The sequence below is a fragment of the Taurulus bubalis genome (genome assembly GCF_910589615.1).
Source record: "Taurulus bubalis genome assembly, chromosome: 16".
NCBI lineage: Eukaryota > Metazoa > Chordata > Actinopteri > Perciformes > Cottidae > Taurulus > Taurulus bubalis.
In genome coordinates this window covers 22,780,323-22,800,464 of record NC_136604.1, presented here as the reverse complement: position 1 = coordinate 22,800,464, position 20,142 = coordinate 22,780,323, and the positions used below count along the sequence as shown (strand labels likewise).

General features: G+C 39.3%; 1 protein-coding gene across 1 annotated transcript in view; it reads left to right on the top strand.

Moving 5' to 3' along the window:
* Positions 1–824: 824 nt before the first annotated feature.
* Positions 825–20,142, top strand: part of tnxbb (tenascin XBb) — a gene marked incomplete at its 5' end in the record, with an annotated part of 36,414 nt that continues 17,096 nt past the window's right edge. The window contains 8 exons of the mRNA XM_079231953.1: positions 825–903; positions 1,717–2,015; positions 2,320–2,377; positions 2,457–2,663; positions 7,952–8,123; positions 8,310–9,040; positions 12,007–12,122; positions 18,587–18,740. Coding sequence (XP_079088079.1) covers positions 825–903; positions 1,717–2,015; positions 2,320–2,377; positions 2,457–2,663; positions 7,952–8,123; positions 8,310–9,040; positions 12,007–12,122; positions 18,587–18,740 — 1,816 coding nt within the window. The remainder of the gene's footprint in view (positions 904–1,716; positions 2,016–2,319; positions 2,378–2,456; positions 2,664–7,951; positions 8,124–8,309; positions 9,041–12,006; positions 12,123–18,586; positions 18,741–20,142) is intronic.

Sequence of the window (20,142 nt, the reverse complement as noted above, 5' to 3'; positions counted from 1 at the left end):
CAAGTTAGAAATTAATGACATTGTTAAACTGACACACATACACACTATAGTAATGGTGCGTTCAGGGACTTTCTCTTGCCCTTCTGGTTTCCTCCGGGAGCAGCTGGAGGTATTTACAGGCGGCTCGTTCCCTTTGAGGAGAGAGAGGTCAGAGGTCGAGCGATCAGCTGAACCCGGTTTGAACGAGAGAGTCCAGGTGAAGCTTCACTTCATCTGCTTTCCTCTCTGGAGGAGCTTCTGTTGTTGTTGTCGTTATTCTCAACAGCTTTTTGAACTTCGTCTGGGGAAGAAAGAAATGATCGGATGCAAAGGGGAGAAAACCAAGGAGAACAAAAACACATTTGTGTCTAAAACTTTATGATTGTGTGTTTCTGGTATTTTGTTTGTTATTTTGTATTTGTTATCATTTTTATTTGATTATTTTGTGGAATTACTTCCATTGTTTACGTCCTTTTTTTGTCAAAATATTTGTTGTCACATCAGTGATTTAAAATGTGTTCTTTTGATTTCATAGAACATGATTTTAAAGACATTTCAAGAAGAATTAAATGCTGTGATGTGTGTAAATAATTAGCATTTAACTATTAATAATAATGATTAAAAAATAAGGCACATTAAGCCCATTTCTCGGGGGACGAACCCCGAACGCAACATTTCCTTTTTTCTTTCCTGTAGAAATTCATAATGTAATTAAATAGGAGTTATCGGGGGAGTTTTCAGTTGGTTGCAATCTGCAACCTCACCACTAGATGGCGACAGATCCCACACGCTGCAACCTTTTTTAAATATTAATGCAATCTCAATAGTACAAGAGATCGATAATAATGCGGCAGCAGAAGCCGTACCGCATCAGAGCGGCTCCGGGGATCGAACCCTCGGGGAAACGTCATGACATCATTCAGGGTTCGGCTCATATTTGTAGATTTTGTTCGGCTACTGAACGTCTGCTGCAGGAAAACTCCCCTCGGTCGGTCATCATTTATTTTCTATAGACACTACGTGTGTTTCAGCGTGAAGGAGTTCACATTTAAAAAGTGAAACTCTGATCAGAAGCTCGTTGGATCGATGTTATTGATCAGTTCAAGTTTAAGTTAAACTTTTATTGATCCCGAAGGAAACTCTTGTTGCCAGAGTTTGGTCAAAGATTACAACGGAAGAAAAGCAACATAACAAAAAGAAAACAAATATACAATGCATGAAGAATAATAATGATAATTATGTGTAAAATAAAATAGCATAGCCTTGAGAGTGAGGTAAATAAATAAAGATAAACTATTCAACTGAAGAATAAAAAACAAAACAAAAGGTTGATGTTTTAAGAGTAAACAAACATATGAAGTGCATCATTTCCAGTGTCTACTAAACTATACTAAACATATTTTTGAGCATTACATTGAAAAGTAGTAATACATTGGATAACATGAGCAGTAAATAAAATATTTTTTTTAATATAAACTGAAACAGACAATAAGCTGAAGCAATAAGACACAAAGCTCTATTTCATGAAACATTATAAATAAACTCAATAAATGACCCGATCTCATGGAGCGAGTCGTCGGGTCATAAACGGCTAATAGCTAACGCTAAGGGCTAACGGCTAACAGCTCACAGCTAACAGCTAGCAGTTCACAGCTAACGGCTAACGGCCTCATTTTCTGCTGATTGCAGCCGAAGTCAAACGTTCAGGTGATTCAAACGAGTGCTTCTGTCTTCCAGGACTTCCAGGAGCTCGGCCGGCAGACGTCTGGCTGACGGAGATCTCCTTCAGCTGCAGCGCTTCTAGCCTGTCGAGGGTCTGGAAGCAAAACAAGCAAACCGCTTCGGTCCGCTCACGTTTCCTGAGCTTCAACCCGAGGAAGCGTTTTCCTGGTCGGCACCCGGAGATGTTTCCCTTCATGCCCTCCCTCCTCGTCCTCCTGCTGGCTGCCCCGGCCCTCCTGACGCCATCGGCCTACCACCAGCTGCAGGTCAGAGGTCAACGGACCCAGAGGGACGCCAAGCAGGACTCCATTAAGGTGAGGCGAGGGCTGGTGAGGGGACTTTGTTTTGTGTTTGTTATGTGTTTTTAATATTAATAATTATAATAATTATGATGTATTTCTTTATTCATATTTTTTTTAATTGTAATTAAAACATATTTCTTTATTTAGAATTCTTTTGTTTTTAAATTTTTTAAATTTTTAAAATTCTCACAATTCTCAAAATTCTCCAATATTTTTTTTTCTTCATTTTATTTCCTTCTGATTGCTTCTGTCTTGCAATGGAGGCTCTGCTCGTTAATCGATGTCGACTTAACACAAAGACACTGTCTGGTTGCAGGTGGTGATCTCGGAGGACTGGGTGACTCAGGGAGACTCGCCTGACGGCCGCCAGAGAGGTGAGCACCTCGTTCTCTTCATGTCATTATGTATTCTGTCGTATCAGAAGACATCTAAAGTTCCTGGTTCGTCTCTCAGAGAAAGAAATCGACCTGAGCCCCGGCTCCCCTCTGGTCCTGACCCATCGGATCAGACTGGTTCCGTCCGGGTCCGGGTCTTGCGGATGCGGGGCGGACTTCGCGGCCCTGCGGGAGCGCCTGGAGCGGCTGGAGAGGGAGGTGTCCACCCTCAGGGAGAAATGTGGAGGAGCTGAAGGAGGCTGCTGCAGCTCCAAGGAGAGCAAAGGTACAACCAACAAAACACACAAAACACACAAAACACACAAAACACACTCAGTTCAGCTGGAAACTGAGGTTTATGGGTTTTAGTGGTGTTGCTGGTGGATTCAGGTCCTAATCTTAACATTTTAAGTACTTTAATTCTACATATTGAGTTATAAAGATGCACAGGGTTGCCCTCTACTGGTGGAAACTAGCTATTGCATGTTCATTTAGCTATTGTCTGATCCTCAACCTACAAAAAGATGAGCGATTAGCAGAAGCTAATTAACGACCTCCATGAACGCTAACTTAAAAACAGTTAAGTCTTTTAATGGTGTGTAACTGTAGCATGACATCATGGTGGAATTAGCATGCTAGCTAGCTAACGAGCCAGCTGCTAGATCAGTAAAATATTGAATAGCAGCTAATTAGTCATTAATAAAGAGTCACCACATGTTGTAACGTGCTAATTTTAAATATTCACTACTTAATTGTGGCACAAGTTAAAAGAGGCTAAAATGAAAATACTTTGATATTTTTTATCCGCGTAAGTGTTCTGGTTCTCTCTCAACGTTCTCACACGTCGTCTTCAGAATAAAAACTTTAAAACGTTCGTTGTTCCCGACGTGCTCGCAGCAAACTGCAGGTATTTCCCTCAGGAGGAGGAGACCAAAGACGGAGCTGAAAGAGAGAACACATTGGACGTTCATCAGTGGACACAAACACAAAAGACTGGATGTAGGAATAAAAACTAATTCACCATCTCAATATAAATATATATTTACTGCCTCTGAGTGTCCAAAAACAAAAACTGCTATTGCAGATATAAAGTCTACAATTTAGTTTTAGTTTTTATGTTTTTGACTTGAACGTCCAAAACATCATGTTTAGTGACATCATGTTTTTCTAACTGAGGCCACCGGGGAGAAAAGACAAATACATAAATCTGTAATGAGAAACAGATCAAAAGCAAAAAAACATATTTTCAATAAAAATGATTCACCATGTTTGCCATGTTCACTTTAACACAGTAAAACTTTGCATTACGTTATTCGGACGTACTTAATAATACTTATTAGTCCCTTTGGAAACAAGATGGTGCATTTCCCAAAATTTAAAATGTAGAAAAAAACGATGGGATGTTGAACCCATTAGGTTCCAAAGAGTGATCCTAAAAGTTAACGAAGACAAACACACATCCTCTCTCCATCATCTTGGTATCATAAATGTCTGGACTCTCATCGTTGCGGCGGTCTGAAGCAACACGTGTGTGTGTTTGTTGTGTAGTTGCATTTGTTTACTGCAGCATGTCGGTGTAAACACGGCTCTGGTCCTTGTTTGCTGAAACGTTCCCATTGTCTTGAAGTCAGTTAGATCCAGACTGAAATATTTAAACCTTTTGTAGATGAATGTCGAACAGACTTTCCTCTTCTTCTAATTACTCCGCTGGCTTTCCCTCTGGCGCCACCATGTGGCGGACATTTGTGGTTCTGAGTAAAACGTCAAGACAACTATTGAATAGTTTGCCTTGAAATTTGGTTGAAAAAAAACAACGGATGAGCTTGGAAACCATTGAAGGAGATTCTGCAGAACTGAGGATATTCACGTTTTAAAGTTTTCTTCAGCGTGAAAGTGATCCAGTCTGTTCATTAACGGGTAACGCAAACAGGGACGCTATTAGTCCATTCAGCAAACTTTAAATGCTTAAAATGAGAACAAATGGAGGCTAACATCGTCATCATGAAGGATAACTACTGACATTTGGTCAACATTTGAACCAAAAACCTGCAAAACTAATTAGCAAACGCTAACGAGCTAAACTTAGCTCACTAGCTAAGTTTAGCTCGAACATTATTCCTGCTTGTTAGCATTGTGAGCATGTTTGCATGCTGGCGTTAGCATTTTTTAAGTTTCTCATCTACTCCAATGTTCATTTTGTGTACGTTTTCGGATAAAAATGTAGTTCCAAACAACGAGGAAAACAACATCGTAGATTTTAATTTGGTTAAAGAGACGATAAAAATTATCCAGTCATTTAATATTTTCTGTAAGTTTAGCCTCAAGTTTAGCATCACTAAAAATAAAATACTATCTCATAATAAGAATAATGATAATGCATCTCAAGGATGTGAAACAGGAAGTGAATGAACAACATCCTGCACTGGCCCTTTAAGACATGTTGTATCAATAGAAAGCAGAACATCTCAGATCAATAACATGAAACATAAATGTAATAAGTGTTGGGTCTGACTCACCATCCACGTATTTGTCATCGTCTCCTGCTGAAAACTCTTCGTCAGATTCAGTCACACACACACATGCACACACACACACACACACACACACACACGCATGCACACACACACACACACACGCACATGCACACACACACACACACACACACACGCACACGCACACGCACACGCACACACACACACATGCACACACACACGCACACACACACACACACACACACACACACGCACACACACACACACACACACACACACACACACACACACACACACAGCATTGAAGCATGACCAGTGGCTGCAGGTGACAGATGAATAAATTAAATCAAGTATTAAAATAGACTTCTACTTTCTTCTGTTTTATTTGAAAGTAAACATAAAAAACAAAGTAAAATCAACAACAGAAAACAAAAACAAAGTTCAAGAGTAAAAGAAGAATGAGCTGAAACCCTCCGGGCCAAACACGAGAAAGCTAAAAACATCAACAGAACATTATGATGATTAAATGTAACAAACATGGAGCTGCAACCAATATCATCAAAGAGTAAAACATTGATCTGCAGAATAAACCGTGTTCCGATTATGAGACGATGAGCCACCTGCACACGAGCTACGAGCTACGAGCTACGAGCTACGAGCTACGAGCACAGCGGCTTCAAGGTCGCTCAGCGGCTTCAAGGTCAGCCTCTCGTGCTTGTTACTTTTTATCTTTTGAGTCGCTTCATGTCTCTTTGTAGTTTCTTTTTGTCTCTTTGTAGTTATTTTGTGTCTCTTTGTAGTTTCTTTTTGTCTCTTTGTAGTTTCTTTATGTCTCTTTGTAGTTTATTTTTGTCTCTTTGTAGTTTCTTTATGTCTCTTTGTAGTTTCTTTATGTCTCTTTGTAGTTATTTTGTGTCTCTTTGTAGTTTCTTTATGTCTCTTTGTAGTTATTTTGTGTCTCTTTGTAGTTTCTTTATGTCTCTTTGTAGTTATTTTGTGTCTCTTTGTAGTTTCTTTATGTCTCTTTGTAGTTATTTTGTGTCTCTTTGTAGTTTCTTTATGTCTCTTTGTAGTTATTTTGTGTCTCTTTGTAGTTTTTCCTCTTTCTTTGTAGTTTCTTTATGTCTCTTTGTAGTTTCTTTATGTCTCTTTGTAGTTTCTTTATGTCTCTTTGTAATTTCTTTATGTCTCTTTGTAGTTATTTTGTGTCTCTTTCTAGTTTCATGTTTCTTTGTCGACATTTTGTGTTTGTTTTGCCTCTTTTCAAAGTTATTGTTTGTGTCTGTTTGCAGGTGAGTTTGTACCTTTGTAATTGCTTTCTGTGTCATTTGGCATGTCCTTTGTGTCTCAAAATGGTTGTTTTGTGTCTCTTTGTGGTTGTTTTGTAGTTGTTTTGTGTCTCTTTGTCGTTGTTTTGTGTCTCTTTGTGGTTGTTTTGTAGTTGTTTTGTGTCTCTTTGTCGTTGTTTTGTGTCTCTTTATCGTTGTTGTTTTTTTGTGGTTGTTTTGTGTCTCTTTGTGGTCGTCTTGAGTCTCTTCCTGGTTGGGACATGTCTCTTTGAGAGACATTTACTTAGTAAAGGCTGAGGGCCCCCTGTCTCTTCGGGCCCCTGCTCCTTCACCCAGTAGGCCCTATAAATCATAATCCTATTAATTACCTACTTGGTACTTGAACATTTATGCTTGTGACTGTTCTGTCAGTTCAATTATTTTGACGAATTTATGTTCGACTCCATTAGACTATGTTAGGTCCTCCGTCATAATGATCCCATTATGAACTGGCAGAGCTCAGAGCATGAGCTAAATGTGTGTGTGTGTGTGTGTGTGTGTGTGTGTGTGTGTGTGTGTGTGTGTGTGTGTGTGTGTGTGTGTGTGTGTGTGTGTGCATCCTGTGCTCGCTGCCCAGTGTGATCTCAGTCAGCCTCTCATCCCAGTCCAGTGCAGCTTCCCTCAAATTAATCAAAGCGCAGCTCGTTGCTCTCTAATGAGAGAGGATTTATAGCCTTCCCCCCAAAACACAACAAAAACCAAGAAGGATGAGGATTCAAGTTTCAAATGAACTTCCACTTCTAAACTAAACGGCAGCAAACCAAAGCATCATCAGGATGCTTGTTCTGCAGGAACCACAACACACTGAAGTGATTTTCAGTGTTTTTTGGGGGATTGTTGACACTTTAAAACAAACTAAACTCAGATTTATGAGTTTGTGTAAACACAGACAAGAACTTCAGAATGTTACGTTTAAAACATCTGGTGCCAAACTGTGATAGAAATAAACATGGACACTGATGAAGTGTTTTATCTGTTGTCAAAAACATTTCGAAGGTCAAGTTATAAAAGTGTGTTTTATTTGTATTATTTTTGTCATGGTTAATAATGTTTCATTATTATTATTATTATTATTATTATTAACAATAATGTCATAGTTTTACGATTAATTATTAACTTATTTTCTTTTTTATGATGTATTTATTGTATTATTATACAATAATATATATGGTGACATTATATTTAATAATATGGGAAAAAAGAATGACTGAATACCATCTTGCTTTTTTTTGTTTTAGATTTGAAACCATTTACAATAAAAGATCAAATATCTCACAAAGGAAAAATTATGCAAAAATAAAGTTTTTATTTACAAATATAGCAGGTGCACCAAAAAAAACAATCCAGAGTAGATGTAATAATAATAATAATAAATTTCATTTTTAAACGCACTTTTCTTAAGTGCCACAGAGCCAATATATAGTAAAACAAAAATAAACAAACATTAAAACATGGTTAAAGCAACCCTTAATTAATTAAAAAAAGACAAATTAATAGCTGACAATGTCAACACAAAGGTAAAAAAATGCCTTCCTGAATAAAAAGGTGTTTACCTTTTGCCACCAGATCAGACACAAACATAAACCATAAATGACCAAACACTACTTCAACATGTTGGATTTAAATCTTCTTTGAATCTTCAGAGCGAGACATTCGGGTAAAGTCAAAGACCAGCTGGCATGTAAACTCCTGCATGACGTGTAAAGCAACGTAAAGTGTGTAAACCTTCTTCTTCGTGTCCTCCTCTGCTTCAGGCGCCGGCTGCTCCATCAAACCGGAGGCGGACGAGTGTCCCAACGAGTGCAGCGACCAGGGCCGCTGCGTGGGCGGCCGCTGCGTCTGCTTCCCCGGGTTCCACGGGCCGGACTGCAGCGAGTCCGACTGTCCCGGGAACTGCAACGACAACGGCCGCTGCGTGAGCGGGAAGTGCGCGTGCGACCCCGGGTTCACCGGCGCCGACTGCGCGCGGGCCGGCTGCCCCCACAACTGCAGCAGCCGGGGCCGCTGCGTGAACGGGAAGTGCGCGTGCGACGCCGGGTTCGCCGGCCCCAGTTGCTCGGACGAGTCCTGCCCGGGGAAGTGCAACCGCAGGGGGCGCTGTGTGAGCGGGAGGTGCGAGTGCGACCCCGGGTTCGCCGGCCCGGACTGCTCCAAGGCGGCATGTCCGAACAACTGCGCTGACCGCGGCCGGTGCGTGGACGGGAAGTGCGTGTGCGACGTCGGCTTCACCGGCGCGGACTGCTCCCAGACGCGCTGCCCGGGGGACTGCGCCAGCAGGGGGCGCTGCGTGGACGGGAAGTGCGAGTGCGATCCCGGAGCCACCGGACCGGACTGCTCCAAAAAGGCCTGTCCTGATAACTGCAACAACCGCGGCCGGTGCGTGAACGGGAAATGCGTCTGCGCCGACGGCTTCGCCGGAGACGACTGCGCCGACAAATCCTGCCCGGGAGACTGCACCAGCAGGGGGCGCTGCGTGGACGGAGAGTGCGTCTGCGACGACGGGTTCAGCGGGCCGGATTGCTCCGAGAGAACGTGTCCGAACGACTGCAGCGACCGCGGCCGGTGCGTGAACGGGAAATGCGTCTGCGACGGCGGCTTCGCCGGAGACGACTGCGCCGACAAATCCTGCCCGGGGGACTGCAACAGCAGGGGGCGCTGCGTGGACGGGAAGTGCGTCTGCGACGTCGGCTTCGCCGGGCCGGACTGTGGCGCCAAAGGCTGCCCCGGGAACTGCGGCGGCAAGGGGCGGTGCCTCAAGGGGCGGTGCGTCTGCCGGAGAGGGTTCACCAGGCCGGACTGCAGCCAATGTGAGGACGGCATGAGCGGACCCAACTGTGACATCGGTGAGTCCAACCCAACCGAACCCAACAGAACCCAACAGAACCCAACAGAACCCTGAATGAAGGCCGTGTCCTGGAGGGTCCAGTTCCATCACTTGTTCCAAAATATGCAAACTTGTGAGATGACTTCTGCCTCCAATTACACTAAAAAGTACGAGTAGTATTGGTCCAATCAGAAGATTAGTTCAAATGACAGCTCAGGATATCAGAAACAGGATTTAGGTTTGTCTAACTTAAAATGTCTTGTTGGTTAAACTTAAAGTTTAAAGTTGATAGGAGTATTTTCAGCTTTCCCTTTCCCAACTCTGTGTTCTTAGTTGAATTAACTTAAATTAAAGTTCAGACAATTTAATTTTCTTAGCTTGTCTAACTCAACAAGGCAGCCAGGTTACACACTATTTTAAGTTGAACCGGCTTTTCTTTGTTTCTTTTACAGTAATTCTTACTTTACTTGAGTTCAGGAAATCCTTCTACTTCTTCAGCAAAATAAACTCTTTAAAAAACTCTTGGATCAGCTGGAAAAAAACTCAACTCTGGACATTAAATGCTGCAGTAATATTAATCCATGAACATCAGATATAAGTATAAGTACATTAAGTACTTTTCACTGATCACATTCTATATAGTTTCTAATGCAGAAGTTTTATTTGTCGTTTTTTTACAGTGTGATATTTGTACTTTTACTGCAGTAAAAGGAGTGGAATACTTCACATGATCACCCTGATGAAGTCCATGAGTTGTAGGAAAAGGTTCAGGAAAAAAGCTATGTGGACCTTGAAAGTTTTACAGTTTCCCAACTCAATAAGTTACTTTTTTGGGTACATTTATACTTTCATAATTTATACAACAAACACTTTGTCCATCATATTCAATCAGATGTGTGCTAGAGGTCGTCTCCAGGATTTTAGAAAGTCCCTAAATGGACCTCGTTCCTGCTCAGAAACTTCTTCCCATTGACGTACACTAGGAGGATGTGAAGGGAAAGTCCTGTTTAAATATTAGTTCAAACCATCGAGTAGACATAAGATAAACCTTTTTTATTCCTGAAGGAAATTCTTGTGCCAGAGTTTGATCAAAGACTACATCCAGATAATAAAATGTAGAAGAAGAAACGCTGGCTAATAGAATAGAAATAAGAATACGATTAAAAACCAGAGTAAAATATAAAGTAAGATAAAGTAACCAGACTAATAAGAACTTAAATAGAACATTACTTTTTAAAAAGTAGTATTGAAGTTGAATTAGCATTAGTTGAAGTAGCTTTCTTGCACTTTCTTTGAAGGAGTTTTCTTCAAACCTCTGCAGCAGTAAACCTCTCGGCTTGGAGCTGAATAAGTGAATGTTGGATTTGGGGTTTTTGGTATTTGGCTTACGGGAAACATGATGTCAGAGGAACCCACTGAGCTGAGAGTCTTATGAGGAACCGGTGAAGGACCTCAGTCTAGTCCTGGTCCTCTGTAGACCTCAGTGTAGTCCTGGTCCTCTATAGACCTCAGTCTAGTCCTGGTCCTCTATAGACCTCAGTGTAGTCCTGGTCCTCTATAGACCTCAGTCTAGTCCTGGTCCTCTATAGTCTCAGTCTAGTCCTGGTCCTCTATAGACCTCAGTCTAGTCCTGGTCCTCTATAGACCTCAGTCTAGTCCTGGTCCTCTATAGACCTCAGTCTAGTCCTGGTCCTCTATAGACCTCAGTGTAGTCCTGGTCCTCTATAGACCTCAGTCTAGTCCTGGTCCTCTATAGTCTCAGTCTAGTCCTGGTCCTCTATAGACCTCAGTCTAGTCCTGGTCCTCTATAGACCTCAGTCTAGTCCTGGTCCTCTGTAGACCTCAGTCTAGTCCTGGTCCTCTGTAGACCTCATGTAGTCCTGGTCCTCTATAGACCTCAGTGTAGTCCTGGTCCTCTGTAGACCTCAGTGTAGTCCTGGTCCTCTATAGACCTCAGTGTAGTCCTGGTCCTCTGTAGACCTCAGTGTAGTCCTGGTCCTCTGTAGACCTCAGTCTAGTCCTGGTCCTCTATAGACCTCAGTCTAGTCCTGGTCCTCTGTAGACCTCATGTAGTCCTGGTCCTCTAGACTTCCATCAGTAGACCACCACAGAGAAGATGGTCTGGTTCTCTAGAGTTCTTCTTAAAGCTCGTCATCAGGACCAGGACTGAGGTCCAGACCTGCTGCAGTAGAATGAGAGGTGTTCTAAAGGGACCTAGAGAGACTACTTAATCTGGACCGAGGCCTCGCTCAGCTCCATAACCCTGAACTTGGTCTGGATCAAAACCCTTAATGACCAAAACATCTTCATCTCCATTTCCAGCAGCAGATCTGTTCTGTTTCATGGTTTCTGTTCCAGTTAGAGAACCACTTGATGCCAAACGCTGATAAAAACATTTCAGGACTGAAAGAAACTCGTTGGTTCATTTGTTCCACTTCATCCTTCAGAAAGAAAAAGAGACACGAGGGAGGAAGACGAGTTTCACATGAAGGAAAAGACCTAAAAACACCATCTGATTTATTTGAATTCTCTGCAGCGTGAACAGCCAATGAGAGCGCAAGGATGGAGCGAGTCCAGCCAATGACAGAGAGGGAAATGGAGTTTTTATTCTGCCACATTTTGGTGAAAAGATCATTTAGACTCAACTGGTCTTTCAGACAGGAAGTGGGAATTGTTGCAGGAATATTTTTGTAAAAAGCTGATCAGCAGTCCATATTAACATTAAAATAATAATATTAAATAATAATAACAATAATACATAATGATTGAATATATGGACAGTATTGATTGCAATAACTTTGTCATTTATATGATAAATTGATAATAATACGAAATATGATAATAATAATACAATAAATATAAAATAAATAAAAATAACTTATAATAATAAATGAAATAAATAAAATAAATACATACAAAATATGCATTAATATAAATAAAATAAAAATATTTATTAAAATAAATAAAATAATCTCTGTCTTCCAGCGATGGTGGGGGTTTCTCAGCTGAGCACCAGAGACATCACAGAGACGTCCGTCACTCTGCACTGGACTCCACCTCGTGTCCAGTACGAGTCATACTCCATCACCTTCACCAGCCAGGTAAGAGTCATACTCCATCACCTTCACCAGCCAGGTAAGAGTCATACTCCATCACCTTCACCAGCCAGGTAAGAGTCATACTCCATCACCTTCACCAGCCAGGTAAGAGTCATACTCCATCACCTTCACCAGCCTGGTAAGAGTCATACTCCATCACCTTCACCAGCCTGGTAAGAGTCATACTCCATCACTTTCAACACTGACACTACTGTGACGTATAGACACTAGACTGCAATGGTTATAGTCTTCATTAATAGCCCTCTTTTCAAAAGAAACACATTATTTTAAAGGAAGAGTAATAGAGGAAAGATTCACACGGCTCAACAACCGAGAGGCAAACAGGCCAAACGTGGATCAACAACACACACATACTTCTGGATGTGATGCAGAAAGCAGATGTGTTTGTTGACAGACGAGCTTCAGCACCAAGACGACCAGCATGCTGGATGTTCATCGTTCAGAGCTGCTGCTCCTCAAGGAGCTTTAATATGAATGTGAGGTCTAAAGACAGAACACTGAAACTGTCTCACCTTGAACAACCTGTACTGTCTGAACCGTATTCTCATACGACACAATGCATACAATTACAACACCATGCATACAATTACAACACCATGCATACAATTACAACACCATGCATACAATTACAACATGATGCATACAATTACAACACAATACATACAATTACAACACCATGCATACAATTACAACACCATGCATACAATTACAACACGATGCATACAATTACAACACAATACATACAATTACAACACCATGCATACAATTACAACACGATGCATACAATTACAACATGATGCATACAATTACAACATGATGCATACAATTACAACACAATACATACAATTACAACACGATGCATACAATTACAACACAATACATACAATTACAACACAATACATACAATTACAACATGATGCATACAATTACAACATGATGCATACAATTACAACACAATACATACAATTACAACATGATGCATACAATTACAACATGATGCATACAATTACAACATGATATATACAATTACAACACAATACATACAATTACAACACAATGCATACAATTACAACATGATGCATACAATTACAACATGATGCATACAATTACAACATGATATATACAATTACAACACAATACATACAATTACAACACAATACATACAATTACAACATGATGCATACAATTACAACATGATATATACAATTACAACACAATACATACAATTACAACACAATACATACAATTACAACATGATGCATACAATTACAACATGATATATACAATTACAACACAATACATACAATTACAACACAATACATACAATTACAACATGATGCATACAATTACAACACGATGCATACAATTACAACACAATACATACAATTACAACATGATGCATACAATTACAACACGATGCATACAATTACAACACAATACATACAATTACAACATGATGCATACAATTATAACACGATACATACAATCAACAAAACAACTGTTAGGTTGAGGAACGATGGTGAAATACTTAGTTATGTTGAGGAACAACAAACAAAACAATCTGACCTTTGACCTGCAGAAAATACGAACGTTGGCTCTTCCTCTGCAGCATCTTTTCGTTTTTTATTCTTTTTTTAATGTTTAAGAAAAGGATAAACTGATGGAAACAGGAGCTGAGGACTTCTACAGATGGAGGAAGTCACATTTAACAAGTCTCCAAGGGGAATCATTCAAATAAAGAATGTTACATTTAATGCCAGATTAGATTTAATGAATATCTGTGCGACGGTTTGGATGAGGACGTTTTTTAAATGGCAACTCTGTGTATATTTTCCATGAGAACGAGCATCTACCCGACTTCAGCAGCTCCATGGTTTATTAATACTGATGCAAACGTTCACTGGATGTTGGCTTAAGATCAAAATGACACTGATATTAAATACATATAAATACATTTGCCCTTTTAGCATCATTTTTAGCTCCTTTTTTGGTTCATCCACCAAAATCTGAGCTCATAAATCTGTCAGTGAACTCAAAGTAATCCTCTGGAGCCTCGAGACGGGAACCAGTCCGTCTCTTCCAGGAAGAGGATGCTGAGTCCTCTCCTGGTGTTTGGGTCAAAAAGCCAAGTTTATAAGTTCTGAATAACTGATCCATCGGTCTAAACCAGCGGCTTCCTCTCACAAGTTTGTACAAAACACTTTAGATTTGATCCTAAACACACAACAACCCCCAAACGCATTCTCAATTACGTTTGACCAGAAACGAATCTCCTCCCTGATTGTGTTTGTGTTTGACGTGTTGGTGGTGGTTTTGTGTCTCTCTGTGGTCATTAGGTGTCTTTCAGTAGTTTTTGATATTTGCGGTTGTTTTGTGTCTCTTTGTGGTTGTTTTGTGTCTCTTTGTCGTCATTAGGTGTCTTTCAGTAGTTGTTTTTTGCGTTTAGTGGTTGTTTTGTGTCTCTTTGTGGTGGTTTTGTGTCTCTTTGTGGTTGTTTTGTGTCTCTTTGTCGTCATTAGGTGTCTTTCAGTAGTTGTTTTTTGCGTTTAGTGGTTGTTTTGTGTCTCTTTGTGGTTGTTTTGTGTCTCTTTGTGGTTGTTTTGTGTCTCTTTGTAGTTGTTTTGTGTCTCTTTGTTGTTGTTTTGTGTCTCTTTGTTGTTGTTTTGTGTCTCTTTGTAGTTGTTTTGTGTCTCTTTGTGGTTGTTTTGTGTCTCTTTGTTGTTGTTTTGTGTCTCTTTGTAGTTGTTTTGTGTCTCTTTGTGGTTGTTTTGTGTCTCTTTGTTGTTGTTTTGTGTCTCTTTGTAGTTGTTTTGTGTCTCTTTGTAGTTGTTTTGTGTCTCTTTGTTGTTGTTTTGTGTCTCTTTGTTGTTGTTTTGTGTCTCTTTGTAGTTGTTTTGTGTCTCTTTGTAGTTGTTTTGTGTCTCTTTGTTGTTGTTTTGTGTCTCTTTGTAGTTGTTTTGTGTCTCTTTGTGGTTGTTTTGTGTCTCTTTTTTGTTGTTTTGTCTCTCTTTGTAGTTGTTTTGTTGATCTTTTTTTAACTACTTCTCTTGTTTGCACTTTACTTGCTGATATAATCCTGTAAATGTCTCCGCCTAATAAAGGATTATCTTATCTTATCGTATAGGTAATCGAAATGCTCCCAATCTCCTATCCAGCACCTTTTAAATAGATATTATACAAAATAATATAAAGCACTTGACTTAGTGTAACGTGTATTGACGACGGTCAATTGCAACCATTTTGAAAAATTGGCGACAAATAAAAAAAAAGGACAGCAAACAGAAACACAGTGCACCTCAAAATAAATGTTTAATATTTGTTTGCAAGAGTTTACATATGTAAATGTTACTGTTGACCGTGTTGATGCGTTCACTTGTTCTGGGAACAAATGACGTCATTTTTAAGTCATTTGATTGAAAAACACATCGAGCCCTGATCCAACATTTCATGTTTCTGTCCATGACCTCGGCGTCACCTGATCGTCGGTCCTCAAAACTAAAACATGTGCGATCGATCAGCAGCAGCAGGCATTAAGACGAGAACCTTACTAATTGTGTTGGTATTTGTGACGTCAAATTAGAGAGAGAGAGAGAGAGAGAGAGAGAGAGAGAGAGAGACTCAACTTAATTTTCTAAATCAGTTTCTGAATCAAATCCGTCACTGAGATGAAAAGAAAACCAACTCACTGGTTTCAATGACATCACACACACACACACACACACACACACACACACACACACACACACACACACACACACACACACACACGCACACACACACACACACACACACACACGTTCTGGCTTCCTCTCAAACATGTTTTCACACAGTCACCTCGGTTTAGACCCCAGACGTGACTCTGAGGGTTTGGACCCGACCGGCGGCTCCAGGAATTACCCACATCCGCCAGCGTGATGGACGGATGAGATAGAGGTAGAGAGCAATACAGGAAGTGAAGAGAGAGAGAGAGAGAGAGACAACAAGATGACTCATGTTTAGTGAGTCATGTTCTTCATGAACTCACAGAGAGAGAAAAGTCAAAGAAGTAGCTGGTTAGCTTAGCTTAGCATAAATATATCAAAATGTTCATACTGTAGTCGAGCACAAAAACCTTGTAAAAAGTTTTAAACACTTTTGCACAGAAACATGTATTTATTGATTTGGGGTGTTATCTTGTTAGCCCGCTAGCGCTTTCCCCTGTTTCCAGTCGTTATGCTAAGCTATGCTAACAAAATTGTCCAAAATTCTGTAAAAAACTTTTGATTCAAATATGAAAACAAAATGAAACAAACATAATGAACCTGGCTTTTAAAAATTCTGTTCTGGAAATGTGATTACCAAATATTTAGTGATATTTAATCCCCTGGTGTGTCTAAAAGATGTTAAAAATAAACATATAAAAGTAATACTCAATAGAAGACAACAGAACAAATGAAAGATCCGATCTGAATGAAAACAGAAAGAAAGGATGAATGAAATGAGAGAAGAGATGCAGATGTGATGCTCGTTGCTCCGGAAACAAGCAAACACTTAAAAACATGGCGGCTGCCAGAGGACGACGTCACCGCCGGACCACAGCTGTGACAGAGGAGGGGATGGGGGGAGAGAGAGAGAGAGAGAGAGAGAGAGAGAGGGTTGTTTACCTGACCAACAGAAAAACAACATTCTTCTTCTTCTTCTTCTTCTTCTTCTTCTTCTTCTTCTTCTTCTTCTTCTTCTTCTTCTTCTTCTTCTTCTTCTTCTTCTTTAGGGCTGCAAGTCATTTATATTTTACGGTTTATTTTGGAGCCAAAGTCTTTAAATTACTTTTTTCTTTCTAAGAACCAAAAAATATTCCGTTAACGATCTCATGAAACATCTGAGCGACCAGACAGATGATTATTATATTATATGAGACAATACATATATTATTATATTCATTATTAGTATTAATTAATACATATGTAATATTTATAATACAGAATATGATGCTAAAATCAGTAGCATATTAAGACAATATTGTAAGTTATGATATGGGGACATAACAGATACACAGTAATAGTTAGTAATATAATGCAACTCATAGAGTACATCAATATAACCGAGTATCAAACAACTGTTTAAATAAAGTGTAGTATAATATAAATATAGTATCATGTGTGTATGTATAATATATATATAGTATATCAACATATTAACAGTCATAAGCCTGCAGACTGGGAGCCACTCAGAAACCCAGTTCGACCTCCTCGAGTCCAGGAAGAACCACGGTCCCTGAACGCCCCGCGGTGACGCCACAGAGCCGCCACTTGTTTAATGTTAATTTATCTGCAGCCTCAGTTTTAATGACGTCATCCTCATTTACATGGACCGACCTCTGAGACCAGCAGCTGTGGGCCGCTTCAGTATGAATGGACATTCATTAGAAACCAGTGCTCCCAGTGGAGCCACTGGTGAGTCAGCGGTTCATTGGTGGGAAGTCCCAGTTTTCCAACAATACACTGAATTAATGAGAACTCTGTGTGAAGCGAAGCTGACGGACATTACGAGAAGATGACAGAGTCTGTAACGACACACAATAATCAATAAACAATAAATAGAAACAGGAGGAAACCACTCCCTCTGCTGGCCGGTCACGGTGCTGCACCTTCATAACTGTTTTAAAATGACAGTGTTCAGAGATAAGAGCACATCTTCTATTTAACATCCTCTCTGTTGATCTTATGAGTGGTCCGTATAATTAAATAAATGTGATGTATTACTGTTTACAGAGTAAAAGCACAGATATAATTAATGTAGGTAACTTGAGGGTTGAACTTGGTGTTTTATGAATTTAAAATGGACTTGCAGCAGAGGAAATATTTGCTAATTCTGCTGTTTATTTAATAATAATATAATAAAATGAGTAAAAAAATACGAAAATCAAAGAGGTTTTAAACAAAAACGTGTATATTCACAGTTTAAAACAGAAAAGTGTCTTTTTTTGTTATTGAAATGTAGTATGTATGTATTTATTTATTTGGTCTTTTGGAGGAATTAAGTAACTTCACTATGTCTTTTACACTTGTATTGTATTTTATAATTTTCCGGCTTGTTTTGCCTTTTCCTTGTTATACGGGGATCAAAATAGCAATAAATTTGTGATTAATGCAGATATATATCTATATATATATATATATATATATATATATATATATATAGATATATATCTGTATATAGATATATATATATATATATATATATATATATGTATATATATATGTATATATACATATATATATATATGTATATGTATATATATATATATATATACATATACATATATATATGTATGTATATATATATATATATATATATATATGTATGTATATATATATATATATATATATATATATATATATATATATATATATATATATATATATATATGTATGTCTTCTTCACCTTCATGCCTTGTGTGCTCACAGAAGGAGAGCGACCAGCAGATCAGCGTGCAGGTGGAGGGCGGCCGGGCCAGCTTCACCCAGACGGGCCTGGCGGCCGGTCAGGAATACACCGTCAGCGTCACCGGAGAGACCGGCGGCCGGAAGGGAGCTGCGAGCGCCGCCGAGTTCATGACCCGTGAGCAGCCATTTTTATTTATCCTTTAAAAATAAAAAGAATAAGCTGTAAATGAACCAATGAGCAAGTTTTGAAATTGTCTTCCTGTTTGCTGATATTAGTTTACATTTTGTTTCAAAAATATTCATTATCTTGTGGTCATTAATTAGTTTTTTACTGTTTTTTACACTATTGAGGCCATGTTTCATGGTGCATATTTCACCTCGCACGGCGGCCATTTTTGCTACCGCCGACTTGTGGCTATTTGACATTAGCTCAATGAAGTAGCTGAATTAATAGTTTCATAGTTTTCATAAGAAAGACTTTTCTACAATTCTGGAGAAAGACATAAACACAAATACATAAATATATTCAGCTTCAATACAAGAATATTGCGATAAATATCTCCATTGTGAAACTCCACATTCATCAAATATGGCCGATACTGAAATAATGAATATATTGCAGTTGACAGTTATGCTCACAATTGTTTAAAAGCACAGTTTTCTGGTTCGATAACGGAGCTTCTGACCGAAGAAAGCGGCTCAGTTCGCCCAAAGTGACAGAGGGAGTTTAAACATTTCCATTTCGCTGCCTTTCCTGTGAACGTTGTTAGCTGTTTTCTGTTATCTGGTAGCTGTTAGCTGTTATCTGGTATCTGTTATCTGTTATCTGTTATCTGTTAGCTGTTAGCTGTTATATGTTATATGTTGTATGTTATCTGTTTTCTGTTATCCGTTAGCTGTTAGCTGTTATATGTTATATGTTATATGTTATCTGGTATCTGTTTTCTGTTATCCGTTAGCTGTTAGCTGTTAGCTGTTAGCTGTTATCTATTAGCTGTTAGCTGTTATCCGTTAGCTGTTATCTGTTATCCGTTAGCTGTTAGCTGTTATCTGTTATATATTAGCTGTTAGCTGTTAGTGGCTAGCTGTTATCTGTTAGCTGTTATCCGTTAGCTGTTATCTGTTATCCGTTAGCTGTTAGCTGTTATCTGTTATTTGTTATATATTAGCTGTTAGCTGTTGCTGTTATCTGTTAGCTGTTATCTATTAGCTGTTAGCTGTTATCCGTTATCTGTTATCTGTTATCCGTTAGGTGTTAGCTGTTAGCTGTTATCTGTTATATATTAGCTGTTAGCGGCTAACTGTTATCTGTTAGCTGTTATCCGTTAGATGTTATCTGTTATCCGTTAGCTGTTAGCTGTTTGTTATTTGTTATATATTAGCTGTTAGCTGTTGCTGTTATCTGTTAGCTGTTAGCTGTTATCTGTTATCTATTAGCTGTTGGCTGTTATCCGTTATCTGTTATCTGTTATCCGTTAGGTGTTAGCTGTTAGCTGTTATCTGTTATATATTAGCTTATAGCTGTTAGCGGCTAACTGTTATCTGTTATCTGTTAGCTGTTATCCGTTATCCATTAG